General features: G+C 39.5%; 1 protein-coding gene across 1 annotated transcript; it reads right to left on the bottom strand.

The window, feature by feature from the left end:
* Positions 1-6,508: 6,508 nt before the first annotated feature.
* Positions 6,509-24,233, bottom strand: LOC117290152 (adhesion G-protein coupled receptor G6-like). Its single transcript, XM_033771406.1, has 12 exons — positions 24,203-24,233; positions 23,445-23,567; positions 22,017-22,130; positions 21,511-21,638; positions 20,758-20,916; positions 19,772-20,144; positions 14,988-15,187; positions 10,455-10,622; positions 9,806-9,915; positions 9,418-9,680; positions 8,429-8,495; positions 6,509-7,244 (listed from the first exon to the last, which is right to left on the bottom strand). The coding sequence occupies exons 1-12, from the start codon at positions 24,231-24,233 to the stop codon at positions 6,755-6,757; spliced, it is 2,226 nt and encodes a 741-aa protein (XP_033627297.1). The 3' UTR covers positions 6,509-6,754.
* Positions 24,234-24,252: the final 19 nt, after the last annotated feature.

Raw genomic sequence — 24,252 nt, 5'->3', positions numbered from 1 at the left:
AAATTCAATTTACATACAAAATTATTATTGATAGCTATTTCAAATGTACCCTTTATTTGTATTCAGCAATTTCATCATCTTTCTTACATGTAGGCCTACAAGAATAGCTATTACAACGCATAATGAACAACTCTTTACTTGGAAATGTTTTGCCCTTCAGGTTTGCATGCCACAGTTCTTTGCACAAGGACTCGATGCCACGCACACAGAATAACTTTGGAGCAAAAGCAAGAATAACTCTTTAGAAATAATTGTAATGTATCAAGATGGACACAGAAACACATACAGAATTGTAGGACATACAGAACATACTCATAAAACCATAAAACCATCTTCGAATACGATATGGCGGCCATCTTAGACATGGAGGCCATCTTGAAAAAAATAACAAAAATTTGAAAACAACAAATAACAAGGACCTCCCTCACCAACTTTTTCAAAAAGTCCCGACGAGCAACATGGTATTTATTTTACTTGGCCTTAAACACAACTTGGAGTCATTGGTTTCGAAATGCCTTCTCTCAGCACCTGATTGTTCGAATTATGCTATATGATTATTAATATAATTAAGAAAGGCCTTTAAAAGATCCCATTCAAAAGACAATAACAACAAAAATGTACAGACAAGAGGACTGTATAGTGTGGTGTGGAAAGCGGAAGTTAAATGATCTCAGTTCAGTTCAGTTCAATTTACACAATGAATAATCAGAACAGAGAGAACAATGTTAAAGGCAGCGGACACCATTGGTATTTACTCAAAACATTATCAGCATAAAACCTCACTTGGAAACGAGTAATGAGGAGAGGTTGATAGTATAAAACATTGTGAGAAACGGGATCCCTCTGAAGTAACAGAGTTTTCGAAAAAGAAGCAATTTTCCACGAATTTGATTTCGATACCTCAAGTTTAGAATTTAAGGTCTCGAAATCAAGCATCTAAAAGCACACAACTTCGTGTGACAAGGTTTTTTTTTCTTCTTTGATAGTTAGCTCGCAACTTCGACTATCAATCGAGCTCAAATTCTCACATGTTTTTTATTTTATGCATATGTTGATATACACCAAGTGAGAATACTGGTGTTTGACAAATACCAATAGTGTCCACTGTCTTTAATACCAGGCCTACTAACATACAAATACGTAACCAGCGAAAACCTAAGTTAATATACGATACTAACAAAATTCTGCCAACTTTGTTGTCACTTTAAACACTGAAACAAATGTTATAATAATGGACAAAACTTTAGCTATAACAGGTCGTTATTTAACAAACAAAAAACTTGGCTGAACAGCATTAGGCTTTCAACCAAAATGCTGTGTGACTGGTTTCCTGCTTTGCTTTGATTGGCAATTAATAATAATGGGCTAGAAAATAGATCTAGTGAATGCGCCTGAATGGGTATGTTGTACTAATCCATCTGTGTATATTAATCTGACCATGTCAAACCAGTGTTACACTGACCTCTATGTTTAATAGACCTTCAACTGTAGTGCCCTCAAGAGTGCACTCTGTTCAGCGACTCAAGGTGAATTGGGCTTTGTTAGGGGGTAAGGAGAGGTGGACATCGAAATGTAAAGAATAAGTCAAGTACCATTGAAATGTCACCATGAAGAACAAAAAGTGTGACATGTTAAAAACCGTGAAGACTTGTTGAAAAACTTGTCAGTAAATGTAAAAACCACTGACAGGTTGAGGTAGGAGCATCTCTCAGACAAGATACAAGTACAGCATTCGGTTAAAGGCACTGGACACTATTAGTTATTATATAACAAATTATTTGAATTAGATTTCGAGAACTCAGAATTAGAATTTGAGGTCCCGAAATCGAGCATCTGGATGCACACAACTTTGTGTGACAACAATTGTTTTTATTTTACATCCATTATTATCCCGCAACTTCGACGACCAGTTGAGTTCAATTTTCACAGGATTGTTACTTTATGCATATGTTTAGATACACCAGGGGAGAAGACTATAGTCTTTGACAATTACCAATAGTGTCCAGTGTTGTTGTGGTTACAACTGAGGGTACATTTGTTTTCACTAACCAAAACCTTTTTTTTATTTTTTTTTTATTCTTTTCGTAACCAATTCCTGATAATCATCTTAACAAGTAGTATGCATGGTTGTAATAACTTCCTCTCCACACTCTATAATAAAAACAAAATTCCCAAAGCGGAAGCATCACACATACCTCAAGAATTAAACCAGAGACCAATTTTCACGAGATGTCATTATTCCCTCAACCCCCCCCCCCCCCCCCAATAAAAAAAGGTTGGAATCCATAAATCACACAAAATGTTTTGTCGAGAAAATGAAAGTTTCATGTGAAGGGATAATCTGATGACTCGAGCTAAATCTATAAAGACGCTGATTGTAGTCGTTGGCCAAGTTTAACCTAACTCAATGTCAAATCATTCTAACAACAGACCATAACGTCACATTTATTCACCCCGCCCATGATTCTGAAATAACAAGTTTCATTTTAAAGTTTACAACATGAGATATTCATACCTACACAACTGACTCATGTTTCCGCATGGCTTCACATTATGCCCTTATACGCTGTTCGTATGACGTAGTTCTAGTAAGCCGCGCCCGCTTTGCATTTCAACCTCTTTTTGAGTGTATGAATTCAGCGACTTCGGCTACAGCTGTGGCTATTGGCTACAACAACAACGTTGGAGAATATGACCGTTCGTTTGTGGCTACGACCGTCTGCCGTAGCCATTGCCATTACCAAGTCGGACGCGGTTGAATAGTTACCCAGATCGATAGGTCAAGAGAGGGCGCAATTGATTGTTTACCTTTTAAACATGATAATCAAACCGCGCTGTTTGGTACGAACTGTGGCGTTAGTATTATAAAAACATGTAGTCGTGTTTAAAGATGTTCTGACCAAATTCAACATTTTCTGCAAACGTTCAATACAATTTCTCCCGTGATTTGTTGCTTTGTTCCAACGATTTCAACACTCTTTTTTATTAGTTGTGCGACATTGTTACAAACAGTATCTATCTGTATTTATTTTGCATTTATAACTTTCCATGTTAAACCTCGGTTGGCAAAAACTCAGGCTTTGACATTGCAAAAGAACGGTCTTAATTAAATCAGATTTTATCATGTACTGCGACTTAATAACCCTGCATTCCACGCAAGCTCAAGGGTTGTACAAATGTTTAATAATTTACTGCGTTGGAATTGGGTACACTATCATAGTAGTCAAAATAAACGAACGAAGTCCTGCCTATTTCGAGGAAAACCAAATATCTAAAGAACAAACAAACAACAAACCGCGTTGTTTTTTGACGTGCATCCAGCATATTGTTTGAACGAAGACTTTTCCAAACTTTGCAAATCACTTTGTTATGCAAATGAGACGCTGCTACATTATGTAACGCGCTGCTACACATACTTGTGCTATCAGATTGGATGAAACCTAAGCCTACTCTACTACTGTACTACTAAAAGCCAAAACAGATACTTTATGTCCGAAATAAAAAAATAAAAAAACTGTCAATGTTTTGTTGTATCAAAATCTATGAAAGGAGATTGCTTTATTTTGGCAGAACTGTAATTGGCTGTAGTTTGTGTGGGTTGTTATTGCTTTAAAAGTTGCCACAGAAATCAAACTCAATACTTCGAAACTGCCGACGTTGATGTTGAGCTACGATCGACTACGAAGGACCGCAGAGCTCCAGGAAAAAAGACTTACCTTTCTACACAAAATTTCTTATGTCGAGCTTACGGTGCTTTGCAGGCTCCATTAGGTTGGTTGCAACATGGAGGTAGAAATGGTTGCAATCACACTTTAATTGTATGCTGAATGACAAAATAAAGTTTATCTAGTCTCCAAAACACTCATGATTTATTAAGGAACGTTTTAAACAGCATACAGCGTGTATAGAGGTGAATTCGTACGCATGGCTTGTCATTTTGGTGCGACTGCCACTTTTAAAAAGAAGAAGTTAAATACCGTTTTTATCTAGTGATTTAGAAGCGTTATGTCGTGTTCGGCATCTCCAGAAACAGCTGTGCCATTCAGACCAACCCACTCTGTACTGTTTCTACCTGGGTAGCTTATGTTGTTATGTAACATTGTCCTGACGTTTGGGCATTCGTGATTGTGAATGGTCAACACATTTTGGGCGGATCATGATTGATTGAATGGCCTGTTTGCTCGTTAGTTGCAGTGTAAAAAGTGATACAATAAAACAAATGTAATACATGACGTGTGTAAAGTTTCGGATTCACCTGTTGTGCCATAACTTAATAGTAAATATGTCAATAGCTCAAAGAGCGAAAACAAATTGTCTATTGTTATCAAACAATTGCTTGCACTCATGGGAAAATACTTTTATCAGAGCAGCTAGTAATAAGAAGAATGTAATTTGTTTGTGTCAAACCATGGTCAAACTCAGTGCCACATAGTACAGTAAAAGACAATTGTATTCTGTTGTACACGATCTACCCTTGTTTTTAGCCGGTAGAGGGCAGTGAACCCCTATCATCATACAGGTAATGTGTATCATAGTTTATTAGTATTTGTACTGTGTGAAAATCTGTGAAAATCTCGCATCCAAAAGGTGCTTTCGATAGCACCTCACTGGATGCAAGATTTTCGAAGCTGCGAATCTGGCCGGAGATTTTTTTTTTTTTTTAGTCTCCGCGCTATTGCGTCGGGTTTCCTAGGATTCGTTCTCGGGGGGGGGGGGGGGGTCCTCTCACTTCTCAAATCCTCTCAAATCCTTGTTTGTCTTCTTTCAATTGCATAACTTGAATAGTTTTGGGATTAAGTTCGCCTTTCCTAGAATCATTGGCTTTACAACGAGATTAAATAAATATATTACAAATTAATAAAACTATTATCCTATTAAAAATTGAAAACAAAAGCAGTTTGAAACTACTGCACACGTTTTAACTATTGTCTCCAGGCACTTGTTTTACACAAATTTCCATTTTATTAGCTTAATTACACCTGCTTAGCTTAGCAGGGGCTCGATTTCAAAAAGCACTAAGATTCATCACCAACGTGACATAGCACTTTGCTAAGCAAAACAAAAAGTGGTGCACAGTTCAATCTAGCTGAATTATAAAAAGTCTGCGTAACATTTGAACCACATAGCAGTTTGCTAAGCAAAACAAAAAGTGGTGCACAGTTCAATCTAGCTGAATTATAAAAAGTATGAGTAACATTTTAACCACATAACACTTTGCTAAGCAAAACAAAAAGTGGTACACAGTTCAATCTAGCTGAGTTATAAAAAGTCTGCGTAAAATTTGAATCACATAGCACTTTGCTAAGCAAAAAAAAGTGGTACAAAGTTCAATCTAGCTGAATTATAAAAAGTCTGCGTAACATTTGAACCACATAGCACTTTGCTAAGCAAAACAAAAAGTGGTGCACAGTTCAATCTGGTTAAATTATAAAAAGTCAATGCGTAACATTTGAACCACATAGCACTTTGCTAAGCAAACAAAAAAGTGGTGCACAGTTCAATCTGGTAAAATTATAAAAAGTCAATGCGTAACATTTGAACAACATAGCACTTTGCTGAGCAAAACAAAAAGTGGTACACAGTTCAATCTAGCTGAATTATAAAAAGTCTGCGTAGTTATTTGAACCACACAAGTAGTATGTTTATACCGAGAAAAAAACCTAAAATGGTCCTCGTATAATCACACGATGTCGACATAATATTTCCATATTTCCTATGCTCATAAATAATTTATAATATTTTTGATAAAACCCTCTAAAATATTCCAGTCTGTTGACCAGAACTTTCCGGAGTCCCTGTCTTAAAACCCAGTAGTAAGGCCGTCGCAGGACATGCTGTTATATCAGATGTTATTGACATTGTCCTTACCACATCGAGGACACTGGTCATATGCCATGGCATCCAAAGCTGGACCATACCATACACACTCGGGGTGTTTATCAGCAGGGTCTGTGATTTTATTGGAAGGGGCAGGATAGAACTGCCAGCATCCTTTTTGTCTTTGTGTACAAAATTATTGAAAGATGAAACCAAATTATAACAACTACATAATTCGGCAATCAAATCATTTTAAAATAACCCAGGCAATACCTAGCCATGTGAACAACTGAGATTGCAAAACAATTACTCATACCAATGGAAAGGGTTTGTCAACATGTGCAGACAACGAGTCATGGGGGGGGGGGGGGGCGTTGCAACCAAACAAGTACTTCCCTGCAAGTATTTAACTATGTTTAACTACACGTATGGGTGCATTCGATTAGCTTCCCTGGGTCGACCCCCGTGGGCTCATCCAAATGGCGTATTTTATTTTTTCAAGGACGAACGTGGGCACTGTTAATAACCTCACGTTCGTCCTAGAAAAGTCGCCTTTCATGTCACCACGAGAAGGGTCACGTGATGATGCGTATTTACCATATACTATCGTATATTGCTTCCTCTTCTTCTTGTTTCGACATAAATGTACGTTATTGTCTTATTTCTTTTGTATGGCAGCATTGAAATAAACGTTACGGTTTCTATTACTCTAGCTCATCTCTTTTAATGATTGCTGGCCTCATGTGTTTTGATGTAAACATATCACTTAAGGCTTCCAATATATTGTTGTAATATCTACATAAATGTGATTAATAAAACAGCCGTATAAAGAAGTCATTGATAAGGCACATAGTACACAACAGAACCACGGAGACAGAAGGGGGTAGCAATACAAATCACCTACCAGAAAAAGCTCCTGACCACTGTTTTGTAGTATTTAACTGGTGCTATTAGTGCTTTGATTGGTCAGTGGTATGGTACTTTTGGTTTTAGTATCTGTATTGCCTCTGCTTGTGGCGCCTGCTGTATTACTGTACTTGGCTTGGCGATCGTCTCCGCATTTAAAGAAAGCCTTCCAAGCTTTGCGAATCTCCTGCTGTCTCAGACAGAACAAGATGAAGATCATTAACCCCTGGAGGGAATTGAAGATGCAGAACAAGATCTGGAAGACAAAGTTGGCCGTCTCGATGAGAGACAAGAGTCCGAAGACCCAGGTCAGACCAAGGAGGACCGAGATGATCACGGCGTTCTGGAGACGTCGCAGTGTCTCCTCCCGATTTCCCCTGTCCGAGGTAGAGCTGAGGCCCTTGCGGGAACATGTCAACCTGCGCATGACCAGAGTGAAGATGATGAAGTTGAACAGCAGTACAAACCCAATGATGAGGATCTGGCCGAAGTAAAACGCGTTGCCGGGCTTTAGGAAGCAACTGTAAATAAACAAAAAGATGGATTTGTTTTGATCCAAACATTGGTGAAAATAAATTTCAAATTAATGTTGGTCTCTCTTTTGTTTCCAACCACAAAGCTTCAATTTGGTAACCCAATAGACCGATTGCGCTCCGTACGTCACGTGACCTATAGTTGGTATTAAAGGGTGCGTTCGTTTAGCTCCCCTGGGTCGACCCCGGTGCGTCGCGGTTTTTTTTTTTACCAGGACGAACGTGGGTAACAAAAATCTGCACACTCGTCCTGGAAAAAAAAAACGCCACACACGGGGGTCGACCCAGGGAAGCTAAACGAACGCAGCCAAAATGTTAACAAACACGGAAAGTGTGACTTTACATTGCCCTCATTGTAATGATTTTGCTGCCAATATGTTTAATAAAAATCTCCTTAAGAAGTTGCTAATCGCTTTGTTGCAAATCGCTTTATTTTCACCCTCAGATTATTTGATGAAAAGCGGTAGTGTCAGCTATGAGTCTGGCTTATACTCATTCTTTGCTGCCTATAGAAAGGCAGATAATTTCAAGGAAAACTAATCTCTACACTGGTTTGACTTTTAAGCCCAACGGTTTTGAACGAACAATGGGTGCCCGTGGTTGGTACATAACTTTAAGGGTTACAAAGCAAAAGAAAGAAAAAAATTCAATTATTATAAGAACAAGGAGATAATTCCCAGTTTAACTCATAAAGCCATAGGGGGCCTAACTCATCTTTATTTTGAATGCAAAGAAGTTGAAATTCGTTGCACATAAATGAAAAAGGAAACTCAAACTAGCAGCAATATCAAGTTCGCTTCGGTGAGTCTTAATTTGAATGCATCAATTGTAAAAAGATAGTAGAAATTCAACTTGCCTTCACGGTCTTCAGATTGACCGGTGTTGTAGAGGATGAGGTTAACATTAAAGGTACTTTGGTGCTTTACCATGAAGACTTTTGTGAACATACAGAAGGATTATGTATTTGATTCTTTCTCGTACTGGCAGCCAGTGAAGAGATTTCAGCAGGTCTGGGGAATTTTGCACTGCGTAATTAATTTGTTACAGCTATTGGAAAAACTCACTGAAGTGCGGATGCAAAGCTCAATTCATTTCAATTCAAAAAGTTGTACCATGTGTAGTGTCTCCTGTCATGTACAGGTGAAAATGCTAAAATGTTTCCATGAACTTACTAATCGGCAGTTCCGTAATTGGTGTGGTCTACAGCAAGGATGATGACTACAACCAGTAGTGGCAAACCTTCAGTAACGAAAACACCAGAGAATGGAATATAATACAATGTTGGTTTTAATAAACCATCAATATATTGCAACAATAATGTTATAAGACATGTTATTTGCATCGGGAAAAAAAGGAATATTAATTTTGTTTTTTGTTACCCATACACCGATGTGTGTGTTAGCACTGTATACTCAGAGCTTTCCCGAGTCCTGTGAGAAAAAAAAAACTGTTACTCGGGTGGGATTCGAACCCACGACCCATGCAATTCTAGAGCAGTGTCTTACCACTGCAATACTAGAGCAGTGTCTTACCAACTAGACTACCGAGGTTACCCGGTAGCTCGAGGCAGTTCGAATCCTATGTTTTGGGCAGCGGGTACCGCAACGATTATTAGAGTAATAATAATGTTCTGCAGCTCCTGTTGCTTGATGCTTTTTGCTGTTCCTTGCTGCTGTTAGTAAAGCTGTTGTGCTGCTCCATGCTGCTGCTTTTACTTCTGCTGTTGTTAGGTATTTTGCTTATAGGACAAATACATAAGTCTGCGAATACCATAACTCTTATAAAGGCATTGGACACTATTGGTTATTACTCAAAGTAATAATTAGCATAAAACCTTACTTGGTAACGAGTAATGGGGAGAGGTTGATAGTATAAAACATTGTGAGAAACGGCTCCCTCTGAAGCGGAGTAGTTTTTGAGAAAGAAGTAATTTTCCACGAATTTGATTTCGAGACCTCAAGTTTAGAATTTGAGGTCTCGAAATCGAGCATCTGAAAGCACACAACTTCGTGTGACAAGGGTGTTTTTTCTTTCATAGTTATCTCGCAACTCCGACGACCAATCGAGCTCAAATTTTCACAGGTTTGTTATTTTATGAATATGTTGAGATACAGCGAGTGAGAAGACTGGTCTTTTCACTGGCTTTAACCATAATATTTACCCCAGGCAGTGACGGACGCTATCAGCATGAAGTGTGACACATTGGCGTTGAGTACTTTCACAAAGAGAAGATACATATTGGTGGCTTCTACGGCCATCCAGGCAACTGAAGCTAGAGTGAAGAAATGAATTAACACCGCCACGATGGTGCACCCTACTGCAGGCTTCGTAGCTTCGATACCGGTCAGGAAGACGAGGTAAAGCCCCAAGAGGGAGAAGGAGAAGCAGATCAAGATCTTCTGAGGGCGCTTGGTGCGAAGTTTCCTTGGAGATAAAAGTGGAACAGAAAAGATTTTTGTTTTTTAATCTGAAAGGGCTGACGGGTTTAAAGTGTAAAAAAAGGCACCAGACTTAATAAACAGTCTTTTATATGAGAGGATGCAACTTACTTGATGTAGAGGTACGTGATGATGGTAATGACGAGGGCAATGACAGACATAGCGCATCCTATTTTACTGATGATACTTAAAACAACATTCTCCTGGTTGCCATAGATATCCTAGGAAAACAATCGCAGAAAGGACATCAATAACAACAAGTGTAGTTGGTAACTCTCACTCGGCAGCACCAAATTAAAGACACTGGACACTATTGGTAATTGTCAAAGACCAGTCTTCTCACTTTGTGTATCTTTTAGACGTTGAAGTTGCGAGATAATAATAAAAGAAAAAACACCCTCTTTGTGTATCTTTTAGACGTTGAAGTTGCGAGATAATAATAAAAGAAAAAACACCCTCGTCACTTGAAGTTGTGTGCATTCAGATGCTTGATTCCGTGACCTCAAATTCTAAATCTGAGGTCTCGAAATCATTATCGTGGAAAATAACTTCTTTCTGGAAAACTACGTCACTTCATAGGGAGCCGTTTCTCACAAGGTTTTATACTACCAACCTCCCCTTACCAAGTAACGTTTTATGCAAACAAATATTTTGAGTAATTACCAATAGTGTCCACTGCCTTTAAGGTAATTTCTTAGGGGGGACAAGGGGGTGCACTTTTCGGCAAATTAAAACTGTAGTTTTTGAGCAATGTCCTTACCACAATCACAGCAAAGCTCGTCAAGTGGTTACAGTGACACACCGTCCTGGTGTTGTTGACTAGGGCTTTACTGCAGCCCTCGCTTGACCAATCTCCAAAACCATCGTTCAACGAGAAATCCCAGAAGACGCACTGGGACCCATTGGTCATCTCATCGGGGTCACTGACCTGAGGGTTACACAGTGCAAGGGCATGGTATAGCAAGAAGTAAATTTGTTTTTATAAAAATAGCACATTTAGCAAGAAGGTATCAATGTGTTTTACATTGGTGTCCTGCCGTCGATTGTATTAAACCTTTAATCTTTAGGACTTGGTCCCAGCCTTGCACTGTACCATGTAATCCTTAAGATTTATCCTCAGTTTTAGCTTACCCTTACTCTAGATATGATTAATACTAGCATTTCGTGAAATCGACTACCGGTCATTTGGGCCTATAATTTTTCTGTAATCTTCCTCATCTCCCTAGTATAGCATACATTATTGACGTCCTGCTCCAAGTTTTTTTTTATTTGTTATTCGAAACCAACCTCTACCCTCGCAGGTACCAGAAGTGATATGATTCTAGGAAGCAATTAAGGCGTTAAACGATTGTTGCTTTCCTAAATCCAGACCAAGGTCTTTATTCTTTCATACCACTTTAAGAATCCCATATCACAACAATACCCATTTATACCCGTGGGTGAATTCATTAAGCAATTATAGTAAAGTATCTTGCTCAATGACACAAGTTTCACGACCCGAGCCCGAACCCACACTCGATGACTTTAACCACCAGTACTTGAATTTGATGCTATAGACAATGACACCAATCAGTGATACAATCATGGTATTTAGTTGCCCATCCCCGAACCTGTGTCATCCCCAAATAAAGAGAGTGACAACATAGGAAGACCACCCACAGTGGGTTAGATATCAGTTGGTAGAGCACTTGCACATTAATCCAGAGGTTGTCGGTACAAATCCTACTCTAGTAACTTTTTTGTTCAACCCAAAAAATCTCCATGGACACAGGTTTGAACTCCAACTTTGAACTAGAATTTCATTTACGAGATCCTTCGTTCAATTCCTATACTCCAGCCAACTTGACTTTGATCAGCCCAAAGATAACTGCGAGGGATGTCTTACATTGAGGTGGAGGAATGCACTGACGACAGGCTGATCCATTGAGAGATTCTCAATATTGACTCCCTCAACGGTGGCAGCAATGACGTGACTGCCGACAGCACGACGGAATAACTTTGCCGGGTCCTCTGCCTCCTGTAATGAGAGGGAACGGAAGAGCTTGCTGGTCTGGTACAGGAAGAAGCTGATGGGTACTGTCTCGCCTGGACATCAGGAACAAATCAACAAATAATATTTTTATTTTATTTTTTTACACATAAAGACTCATTGCACAACGCGCACCGCCTTTGCACGCGTATGGGGGGTCAAAACAAGCACAAACAGATGGCACACGTGCTTACACGCGAATTGTTGGGTAAACACTGAACCATCCTTTAGTGAACGTTTTTGACCCCCAAAATTGCGCATTGTGCAATGGGTCTATACACCGATGTTTGTTAGCACTGTATACTCAGTACTTACCCGAGCTCTGTGAAAACAAATCACAGGAATATTACTTGAGTGGGATTCGAACCCAATAATACCTTTGCAATTCTAGAGCAGTGTCAAACCAACTACACCAACGAGATTGCCTGGTAGTTAAAACAATATTTTATTCATATATTGCACATCCCACAGCACAATAACAAGCACCAACAACTTGATGACCAGGAATTAAACAGAAATGCTCATTTTTAAATGTTGGAGGGAAACCACCAAAAGTAGTCAGGTAGCTTATGGGTGGAATCGTGACCGACTGGCCCAAAGCACCAAATTTGGTAGGTACCTTCTATAGGCCCCAGAAATCAATTTTAGAAGGGGTGACACCAAAAAATATTTTTGGAAGGTACTTAATTTACATGATTTCAAAATGGCTGCAAAATCCTATACTTAAGCACTAATTTCTGTACATTTTTATCATTTAAGCAAAGGTCATTTTGAAATATTTACTTTGGTGGTTTTGTTTACTAATCCTGCACTTAAACAACATTAATGAACTGATGATGTGCCTAGGTAATTCTGTGTTGTCAGAAATCCAAGATGGCCACTATAATAATAAATTAAGTATCCTGGTTCGAAATATGCAAAACAGTTATATTTGTTGTTACTACCGTCTTAACTATTAAAACAGTCCCATGTGGGGAAAATTGGTTTAGACTGACAATATCTACAGAGATCTTAGCAGCTTCCGCTGCACTTGTAAAGCGTTGTGCAAGAAAGCCTGCAGCTTTGCGGCATCTCCACCCAGGGGTAAATGGGTACCTGTGAGGGCAGAGATGGTTCTTGTGATTGATTTAGCCGAGTAGCGCAAATTAATGTTGCACAAGCTGCATACTCCCATAGGGAGCTGAGATGGTTTAAGGAGTGATTTAAGGCCCAGTGACCAGGGGTAATAATGTCGAAAGCGCTTTGAGACACCCCTCGGGCGTGAAAAGCGCTATATAAAAACGGTCTATTATTATTATTATCTGCAGTTTCTGAAGCACTGCAGCAGTGTTTGGCATCCGCACTCCAACAGCTCTCTGCAGACACTGGCTGCCTCTGGAATGAGTGACAACACAGGTTTCCAGTCAGATGCAACCTTTGTCCAACCATATCCCTCGGGCAGTGAAGCACGCTGTTCAGACTTCAAACTTGTTGTCCAGATGCTCGCCTTTCCAGCAGGAAACTTCATGTTCGATACCTTCTCAGTTAGTAGTTGAAATAGCTCTTGATGGGATCCTGCAGAAAGTTTAGGAGTTTAAGTGTTCCCTGCAACCTTCTTCCTTACACCTTTTCCTCTCTTCTTTCTCATAGATTGCTTCAATTATACCTCTCTTGTATGTATTCCACACTATGTCTACTCGGTTGCTATCCCTCAAATGTTGGATCCAAAGGAGAAATAACTTTTCACCAGATTCATTGAATGTACTACAATGTAGTTTGATTTGCAGGAAGTGCGTGGACGATAGCAGCATCGTAAAAAACCTTGGCATGGTAGTATGACGGAGGGTCTGGCTGATCTGTTGTCAGAATTTCTACCAGATCAGGTTTTTTCGTCGGCAGAAGGAGCGCTCCATACACCAAGAGAGAAGATGACCAAGGATGATTTTCATGGGCGAAGAATTCTGTTGAGTCTCCGTCACGGTACTGACTTAATTGCAAAGTAGAGCTGGCTGAAAGATTGTAATCTTTGTTTTTACTTGAACGATGCTGCTTAGCACTTGTGTTTGGCTTTGATTTCAGACGCTTCCAAATGGCCACATAATTTCTTTTGATGGGCTTATGAATGCTGGTGCTTCGGTCTGAAATCACATCCTTAACATGCTTCTGGAACTGGGAAATGCCAAGGGCTTCGATTGTGCGGACTTTGGAAACAACATCTTTATTAGCACAATTTCAAGTGTCAAAAGCAAGCAGTTCTGAAGAATACTCAATGAAAGGGTTACCCATTTCTGAGATTGCTTCAGTAAGGCTCTTCACTTGTTTCCTAAAAACCTCCTGCATAGTCATCCCTGTTCATGCAATGTTGACGTTTTCTCCGTCCATGAACTGGTCCTCAAATTCCTTCAGCAGTCTTGCTTGCTGTGGACCTGAAACCATCCATATTCTGGAGGCAGCTGGGTTTTCGGCAAGTTCTACCACGCCACCAGACCCTTTACCAACGTTGTTTTGTTCATGACCATGGTCAAGAGGACTCGTGTTGAGTCTTTTGAAGAACCCACATTTGTATGACCTCTTCTTTGATATTTTGTGGTAGAGCCTTCATGTATCGGATGTGAATGGGGACCCAGCGAGCGTAGGTTTGATCCAGAACATAGAACCAAGACGCCAATGCCTTCAAAGCCTCCCCAAAGAGATCAAAATCTCGGATACAATGAGTACGGATGAAAATCAGCACAAGTGTTTCATATTTCAAGAATAAGATCCTAGTACTGAAATGTAGGGCTTGCCGTAATCATCTTCTGCTTCCACGTTTCAAAAGAAATCCCACTGTCAGACAGTTGCCAAGCATCTCTCTCTGCAGATTTGCAACTGTTAGGGCTGTAACTTGATGACTGTGCCTGGTTCTAGTGAGGTGAGCAGCTTAGAGGAAGGAGTCTGCTGTACCTGAGGAGCCCACACCAGCTACACATAAGGCAGGGGTCCAACCAGATCCTTCAAGAAAGTCTCCAATTGTGTTCCATAGAGTCATCTCAATGTGGAGACCACCAACGTTACTAAAAAGTGGGTTAGATATCAGTTGGTAGAGCACTTGCACATTAATCCAGAGGTTGTCGGTACAAATCCTACTCTAGTAACTTTTTTGTTCAACCCAAAAAATCTCCATGGACACAGGTTTGAACTCCAACTTTGAACTAGAATTTCATTTACGAGATCCTTCGTTCAATTCCTATACTCCAGCCAACTTGACTTTGATCAGCCCAAAGATAACTGCGAGGGATGTCTTACATTGAGGTGGAGGAATGCACTGACGACAGGCTGATCCATTGAGAGATTCTCAATATTGACTCCCTCAACGGTGGCAGCAATGACGTGACTGCCGACAGCACGACGGAATAACTTTGCCGGGTCCTCTGCCTCCTGTAATGAGAGGGAACGGAAGAGCTTGCTGGTCTGGTACAGGAAGAAGCTGATGGGTACTGTCTCGCCTGGACATCAGGAACAAATCAACAAATAATATTTTTATTTTATTTTTTTACACATAAAGACTCATTGCACAACGCGCACCGCCTTTGCACGCGTATGGGGGGTCAAAACAAGCACAAACAGATGGCACACGTGCTTACACGCGAATTGTTGGGTAAACACTGAACCATCCTTTAGTGAACGTTTTTGACCCCCAAAATTGCGCATTGTGCAATGGGTCTATACACCGATGTTTGTTAGCACTGTATACTCAGTACTTACCCGAGCTCTGTGAAAACAAATCACAGGAATATTACTTGAGTGGGATTCGAACCCAATAATACCTTTGCAATTCTAGAGCAGTGTCAAACCAACTACACCAACGAGATTGCCTGGTAGTTAAAACAATATTTTATTCATATATTGCACATCCCACAGCACAATAACAAGCACCAACAACTTGATGACCAGGAATTAAACAGAAATGCTCATTTTTAAATGTTGGAGGGAAACCACCAAAAGTAGTCAGGTAGCTTATGGGTGGAATCGTGACCGACTGGCCCAAAGCACCAAATTTGGTAGGTACCTTCTATAGGCCCCAGAAATCAATTTTAGAAGGGGTGACACCAAAAAATATTTTTGGAAGGTACTTAATTTACATGATTTCAAAATGGCTGCAAAATCCTATACTTAAGCACTAATTTCTGTACATTTTTATCATTTAAGCAAAGGTCATTTTGAAATATTTACTTTGGTGGTTTTGTTTACTAATCCTGCACTTAAACAACATTAATGAACTGATGATGTGCCTAGGTAATTCTGTGTTGTCAGAAATCCAAGATGGCCACTATAATAATAAATTAAGTATCCTGGTTCGAAATATGCAAAACAGTTATATTTGTTGTTACTACCGTCTTAACTATTAAAACAGTCCCATGTGGGGAAAATTGGTTTAGACTGACAATATCTTCAAAGATCTTAGCAGCTTCCGCTGCACTTGTAAAGCGTTGTGCAAGAAAGCCTGCAGCTTTGCGGCATCTCCACCCAGGGGTAAATGGGTACCTGTGAGGGCAGAGATGGTTCTTGTGATTGATTTAGCCGAGTAGCGCAAATTAATGTTGCACAAGCTGCATACTCCCATAGGGAGCTGAGATGGTTTAAGGAGTGATTTAAGGCCCAGTGACCAGGGGTAATAATGTCGAAAGCGCTTTGAGACACCCCTCGGGCGTGAAAAGCGCTATATAAAAACGGTCTATTATTATTATTATCTGCAGTTTCTGAAGCACTGCAGCAGTGTTTGGCATCCGCACTCCAACAGCTCTCTGCAGACACTGGCTGCCTCTGGAATGAGTGACAACACAGGTTTCCAGTCAGATGCAACCTTTGTCCAACCATATCCCTCGGGCAGTGAAGCACGCTGTTCAGACTTCAAACTTGTTGTCCAGATGCTCGCCTTTCCAGCAGGAAACTTCATGTTCGATACCTTCTCAGTTAGTAGTTGAAATAGCTCTTGATGGGATCCTGCAGAAAGTTTAGGAGTTTAAGTGTTCCCTGCAACCTTCTTCCTTACACCTTTTCCTCTCTTCTTTCTCATAGATTGCTTCAATTATACCTCTCTTGTATGTATTCCACACTATGTCTACTCGGTTGCTATCCCTCAAATGTTGGATCCAAAGGAGAAATAACTTTTCACCAGATTCATTGAATGTACTACAATGTAGTTTGATTTGCAGGAAGTGCGTGGACGATAGCAGCATCGTAAAAAACCTTGGCATGGTAGTATGACGGAGGGTCTGGCTGATCTGTTGTCAGAATTTCTACCAGATCAGGTTTTTTCGTCGGCAGAAGGAGCGCTCCATACACCAAGAGAGAAGATGACCAAGGATGATTTTCATGGGCGAAGAATTCTGTTGAGTCTCCGTCACGGTACTGACTTAATTGCAAAGTAGAGCTGGCTGAAAGATTGCAATCTTTGTTTTTACTTGAACGATGCTGCTTAGCACTTGTGTTTGGCTTTGATTTCAGACGCTTCCAAATGGCCACATAATTTCTTTTGATGGGCTTATGAATGCTGGTGCTTCGGTCTGAAATCACATCCTTAACATGCTTCTGGAACTGGGAAATGCCAAGGGCTTCGATTGTGCGGACTTTGGAAACAACATCTTTATTAGCACAATTTCAAGTGTCAAAAGCAAGCAGTTCTGAAGAATACTCAATGAAAGGGTTACCCATTTCTGAGATTGCTTCAGTAAGGCTCTTCACTTGTTTCCTAAAAACCTCCTGCATAGTCATCCCTGTTCATGCAATGTTGACGTTTTCTCCGTCCATGAACTGGTCCTCAAATTCCTTCAGCAGTCTTGCTTGCTGTGGACCTGAAACCATCCATATTCTGGAGGCAGCTGGGTTTTCGGCAAGTTCTACCACGCCACCAGACCCTTTACCAACGTTGTTTTGTTCATGACCATGGTCAAGAGGACTCGTGTTGAGTCTTTTGAAGAACCCACATTTGTATGACCTCTTCTTTGATATTTTGTGGTAGAGCCTTCATGTATCGGATGTGAATGGGGACCCAGCGAGCGTAGGTTTGATCCAGAACATAGAACCAAGACGCCAATGCCTTCAAAGCCTCCCCAAAGAGATCAAAATCTCGGATACAATGAGTACGGATGAAAATCAGCACAAGTGTTTCATATTTCAAGAATAAGATCCTAGTACTGAAATGTAGGGCTTGCCGTAATCATCTTCTGCTTCCACGTTTCAAAAGAAATCCCACTGTCAGACAGTTGCCAAGCATCTCTCTGCAGATTTGCAACTGTTAGGGCTGTAACTTGATGACTGTGCCTGGTTCTAGTGAGGTGAGCAGCTTAGAGGAAGGAGTCTGCTGTACCTGAGGAGCCCACACCAGCTACACATAAGGCAGGGGTCCAACCAGATCCTTCAAGAAAGTCTCCAATTGTGTTCCATAGAGTCATCTCAATGTGGAGACCACCAACGTTACTAAAAAGTGCTTTTCTCCCAATACGATGTCTCGAGCCAACTGAACAAAATTGGCATGGGCAGACAGTGGTTGGTCCACAGCAATTAGCGGTGTTTGGATTGAGATATGTTGTTATCTGCCTTTGGATATCCATCCCATCAAGCATTATGCTTGATCATGTCAATGGTTGTAGCCTTTTCGTATAAAAGCAGAAAGAGGGCGTCAAGAGCAGCAGGATCTGAAGGAGGTATCTGAGTTAAAGCATGGAAGCCAGGACCAGGCAATGTAATCTTCTTTCTCAAGCTTGTCCTTCTTTATTAAGAGAAAAATAGATATGTGTATCCAGGAGACTTCTGTAGCTCTTGCAATTTCAAGTTTAACATCGACCTTATGTTAGATTTGCAGTGCAGACAAGCTTCTTGTTAATGGCACGGTCGTAGCTAACACTGATGCCCAGTCTATACAGGACGTTCATTATATGTTGCATCTTTTGAGTGTATGGATACATAACCCATTGTAGAGAGGAAGAGGTGGCTCCTTTTCTTTGCAATGCCTGCTGTTTTTTGCCACAGAAGCTTTGTTTTTTGCATTGAAGCTGACCATCTGAGCTATGGAAAGACAAACCTGTGACCCATTGATATCTTGGTGCTTTACATTAGGTACATTCAGCAGCATGGCAACTAGTGTCTTAAGACTTGCCGGAAGAGAATTTTCCAGGCAGTTATGCTCAAAATTCCTGTTAAAAAGGAGGGATTCCCAATCAAATATGTCTTGTCTGATGCTTTTAAAACTGAATTTTATTATCCAAAATATCAAAGTGAATACGCCAGGAAGGATAAAAAACATTGAATTGGCTAATTGAAGCCCAGCTCCAAATTGTAGTTGCAAATAATAAAACGAATATATAAAATTGTACACTTAAATCTTTATAAATGAATTACGCGTCAAATCACTAACAATTACGTTGTAATTAGTCTTAAATAGTGATAATTAGTTATAAGCATCAGTCTATTTTGACTTTAAAGTAAAAAATACATAATTTGAACCCTACCAATAGGCCTAATTAGTAAAGGGCTGAATACAGCACTCAACTGAAAAACAAAATCGCTACATAATTTAAAAAAAAAGATTTTATATGCAAATTGTGCACAAATTTGGACTTATGCAAGATTTTTTTCAGGTGTCACCCCTTCTAAATATCTTCTCTAGGACCTAAACAATATATCTACCAAGTTTGGTGCTTTGGGCCAGTCGGTCACGATCTCGTCAAAATTTGGACCTAAGCAACCTGACTAAAGGGGGAAAACCATTGCAATCAGGATTTATCGAAGGAACATGACAAAATTGGTTAAACGGATTTACATAGAACACTGTAAAACACTATTCACAGGTGATGATAGTAGAACAAATCCCTTGAAATATATTTCTGTCTGGAATGGCAGACTTTATGAGAAATAATTGAAACTAATTTCACCTTTTAGAGTTAATCGCTTATCAGTGAGAGGTTTTTCCCCCTTCTTTTTTTAAATTGTTGTCATGCAAAATGTGTTATCAGTTTATTTTTATGGTGGATTACATAGAGTGCTTACACCGCCAGCAATTTGTTTTTTTAGACCAGTAAAACACGTACCTGGTGTTACGTAGTCTAATACTGCAGCAGGCACCAAGATTGACGATGTGACCTCAGCAACTGGGATGCTGTTGGGCTCATAATAAATTGAGATGTCCTCCGTCTTCAGAGACCCCAGCCCGGATCCCTGAGTGATGGAGGCAAACCCCAGTCCAGTTTGGACGGATTGCTGGGGTATGACGACTGCCATGACGGCGATGTTATCCTGTATTTCAGTGATGTTGGCTGGGTTGCCACTCATCTGTAGCGCGGTGATGTAGGTTTCCAGGGCTTGTATGATGAGAGAAGGCGAGGTGTCATTGCCAAGATTGTCAAACATCTCCTGGTCTACTTCCTGGACATTGCTTACAACCTCAATAATGTCTGCTGCAATCTGTGGTGTACATTAAATCAGAATTAACAATAATAATAAAGCCACACAAAATAGTATTTTGAGTGTTACATACAGGTCTTGAAATTCCTGGTTTAGAGGGCAAGGCCATTTTCACTTTGCAAAGGGCACTTCTGTTAAAGAAATCTAAAAAAAGAAAAACTTTGCTATCTTTATCTGTGATTTTTTTTTTTACCATTTTGTACTACAACAATATTGTCATAACATTTTGAGAGAAATTATTTTCTCTTTTGAGAAAATATGGCTTTTGTTCACCATGAATTAGTTAAATATTTGCCATAAGCCAAGATCGACAATGCAAAGGCGAAGCAACCTTCGCTCAGTAATGCAGATGGAAAAAAAACGGGTAAAGATAAATCAAGCCGAGTCAGGTACAAAAAGCAATGCAGAGCAAGAGCCCACGTCAATAAAGCTGTTCATCAGAAAACTCTGCTTAGCAAAATCCTTGGCTACGCAAGAAATGAGTGGGGTACCAGTTACAACAGTGGTAACTGTGTGGTGTTCTGGCTGGTACCCTATTTTCGCTGAGCAGACAATTTTGTGCTTAAGTTTTTGTGCTTTACGGGCTTAATGAAACTTGGCCCTATTGGCATACCTCAGGTGAAGCGTTCATCGAGTCCGTTTCAACCATGACGATATTGTTCAAGATTTCAGCGATTGCCTGTATGCCAGTCTCATCGATACTAGAGTAATTTAACGACAGACTGACCGTCTCTTTAACTATCTCATCAATATTCTCAGGAGTGACTTCCACCTGCATGGGGAAGAACAGAGGTTTATTAAAGGCACTGGACACTATTGGTAGTTGTCAACGACCAGTATTCTCACTTGGTGTATCCCAACATATGCATAACAAATAATAAAAAACAATCTTGTTACACAATGCGTTTGTTTTTAGATGCATAATAAAAAGGCTTCAGCTGAAGTGTTTTGCTGGAGTATTTTATTAGTTTAGTGATAAATGACCTCTTTCCAAAAAACATTTTTTTCATGGACTAAAACATGTCATCAATTTTATGCATTTACGACCAACGTCAGGCATGTTATAATACAGGAAATACTATAGGCTTCAGGATGTACCAAGACAAAACAAATCAGCTAGAAACTACTTGTTTGGTGAGAAAGATGTGTTAGTATTTTATTGATACTGAAGCTTGAGAAAAACCTAAAAAAAACTGGACACTTTAGGTTCAAAACATAAACAGAAGAGGGCACTAAAAGAGTTAAAGGTCGAAAAACCATGCCATTATTAACCATTCTTTACATTTAAACGAATAAACACAGATATACACAGATATAAATATAAAGTTATATTTGTATAAAATAAAAAATAACAACAATGACTTACATTAGCCAAGCCATCAAGAAGATTATTAACATCTCCACCTTCGGAGCAATCAGTGATGACTGGTTCAAGCCACTCTGCCTCAGTCACCATATCTCCGACACATTCTCTTGTTGCCAGAGGCATCCCAGCTGAACAAACAAACAAATAACACCATCCATGCAAGTACCCCGCAAGATTCAAAACTTTTAAAAATGGTGTCATCATCCCGTTTAAAGACATTGGTAATACTGTCAAAGACCAGTACTCTCACTCGGTGTATACCAACAAACCTGTGAAAATTTGAGCTCAAATGGTCGTCAAAGTTGCGAGATAAATAGGAAAACACGCTTGTCACACGAAGTTGTGTGCTTTCAGATGCTTGATTTCGAGACCTCAAAATCTAATTCTGAGGTTTCAAAATTAAATTCGTGGATGATTACTTCTTTCTCGAAAACTACGTTACTTCAGAGGGAGCCGTTTCTCGCAATCTTGTTTACTATAAAACAAAGTATTGTTTAAACACTTACCCCTGAATGTGTCCGACGAGCAATTCTCAGCAGTTTGGGCTGTTTGTCCGTTTCTAGTCTGTGGGAAAGTCAAGTTTCCACTGCTTGTAACGACTGACGACTGCACACAGGAACCTGTGGTGAGGAAGATCAGCATACATAACATTATATAAAAATTATTTGCAGTTCATTTTATTATTTAAAATTTTCTTTAATAGTGTGTCAGGCAACAATTTTCTTTTATTTTATTATAAACATTATGCTTAAAAGAAATCAGCAAAATACAGCAAGACTACATTGTAAAATAAGACACAAAAAAACAATGAGATAAAACAACAACACAACAATGAGATACATAAACACAAAGTGAACATAAATTATTTCTTTGGAATTGCCCAAGAGTCTTTACTGTAGGTTTTCTCCGTCAAATTCGGCAAACGAGCATTCAAATTCATTTTCACGCGCTCGAATTAAAGCTGTTTTGCCTCTCCAGTTGTTATGCGTTTCAAAATCAGAATTCTGCCATTCAATTTCGTTTTGAGTCGAGTCAAATTCCTTTAGCCCTCTGTTCAATTTAGCGTATCGTCATTCTTTTTCGGTACAAGTAAGACTAATGTTATCTCACCTGTGCTGCTCTTATAAAAAGACTAAATTGCTGCTATTTTAAGCGTAGGAGTTTTCCATACTCCGCAGAGGCATAATAACTAGGCAATTTTATTTCTTTTAAAACAGGAGGGGCTCCCCACCCCCGCCCTCCTTCCCTGCTGTTGAAACAACATATTTTCAGTATGGTTAAAGTGCACACTGGGGAGGGGGTGATCTACAGATCAGCAAGGCAAAGTCGGGAGTAATTGTTATTTTTAACTATAACTAGCTCCTTTTGAAAGAAAAAAAAACTTGTCTGCAAAAAAAGAAAAAGACAAAATAAGACTAAGAGAAAGAAAAAACACACTTTTTTTTCTTTTCTTGGGGGGGGGGGGGCTATTTTCAAATTGATTAAATAAAATCCCAAAAACCTTTTCGATTTACAATTTTAAATTCCAAGTTTGATATATATTAAAGACACTGGACATTATTGGTAGTTGTCTAACACCAGTCTTCTCACTTGGTGTATCTCAACATATGTATAAAATAACAAACCTGTGAAAATTTGATCTCAATTTGTCGTCAAAGTTGCGAGATAATAATGAAGGAAAAAACACACTTGTCAAACGAAGTTGTGTGGTTTCAATACACACTACTAACAGCTCCCCAGTACTCGCTACCAAGTAAGGTTTTTATGCCAACAATTATTTTGAGAAATAACCAATAGTGTCAACTGCCTTTAAAACATAGTGTGTTTTTTTTTACAAAACTGTTAATTTACAAAACCCCAAAACTTTACCTGAACTTTACCTGAACTTCAGAGATGATTTCGCTCTAATGTTCTCTCTCCAAGATGTCACTTACCTGAAGATTGTATTTGACATGTGGTCCCTGAATACCCAGGAAGGCAGAGACATGTATAGGATGTAGGACTGGAGGTCACACAGGTACCTCCGTTCAAACAGGGATTGGAAGTACAAGCTCCAGCTTTATCAGAGAGTTTGAAAAAGTATTTGCACAGAAATGTTCATATAAGTCAAAATGTTAGAATTACCATTACTTTAATAAAGGATCATAAACTGTTTTTGTCAAAGTGAAAAAGATGGTTTAAAGAAAGAAATTCTCAAGAAAGATACAATCAAAGTCGCCTGTAAAAGTTTTATCGGAGTACAAAGCCTACTTATAAATCATTCCGAGTCAAAAAATGCACCCGGCCGCACGGCTTTTTCAGCCGAGAGTCAAAAACGGCTTATCTATTACAATAACCCCTTGACGCCAGTGACGATTTCCCCCAATAAGGTTTGAACTCAGTTCTCCAGTTTGGCAAACTAAGGGCGCTATTTTCCACATCAAATAGCCGTCACTGACGTCACGATTCCTTTGTCGCGCGGGTTTGTTTGACCCCGCGTTTTTCAGAAATTTGGCTAGGTGCGTTCTGGAGAAAAAACATTTTTACCATGTTTTAACGTGAGGTAAGAGACTCGTTATATATTTTTTGCGTTTCCTCTTGACTGCAGCTGTTAGAAAACTGTAATATCTTATATATTTGAGATCATCCTTTAATGGCTGTTTAATGGCTGTTTAATGGCTGTTTAATGTTTTCACAATTTTAAGGTTGTTACCAGAGCAATGACAGAAGTAGCCGCCGCCCATTTGTTCTCTGAAACAGTTT

This window comes from Asterias rubens, chromosome 5 (genome assembly GCF_902459465.1).
Source record: "Asterias rubens chromosome 5, eAstRub1.3, whole genome shotgun sequence".
Classification (NCBI taxonomy): Eukaryota; Metazoa; Echinodermata; class Asteroidea; order Forcipulatida; family Asteriidae; genus Asterias; species Asterias rubens.
Note: the sequence above shows the minus strand (reverse complement) of the source record. Positions and strands in the feature narration are given on the sequence as shown.

What these genes read in the sequence shown, in the direction of transcription:
- LOC117290152 (XM_033771406.1), bottom strand. Translation starts at nt 24,233, where the DNA reads ATGGGCGGCGGCTACTTCTGTCATTGCTCTG. An exon ending in ATCACGTACCTCTACATCAA is followed by an intron (nt 9,681 to 9,805) that starts GTAAGTTGCATC and finishes TTTATCTCCAAG; the next exon opens with GAAACTTCGCACCAAGCGCC. An exon ending in AGCGTCCGTCACTGCCTGGG is followed by an intron (nt 8,496 to 9,417) that starts GTAAATATTATG and finishes TCGTTACTGAAG; the next exon opens with GTTTGCCACTACTGGTTGTA.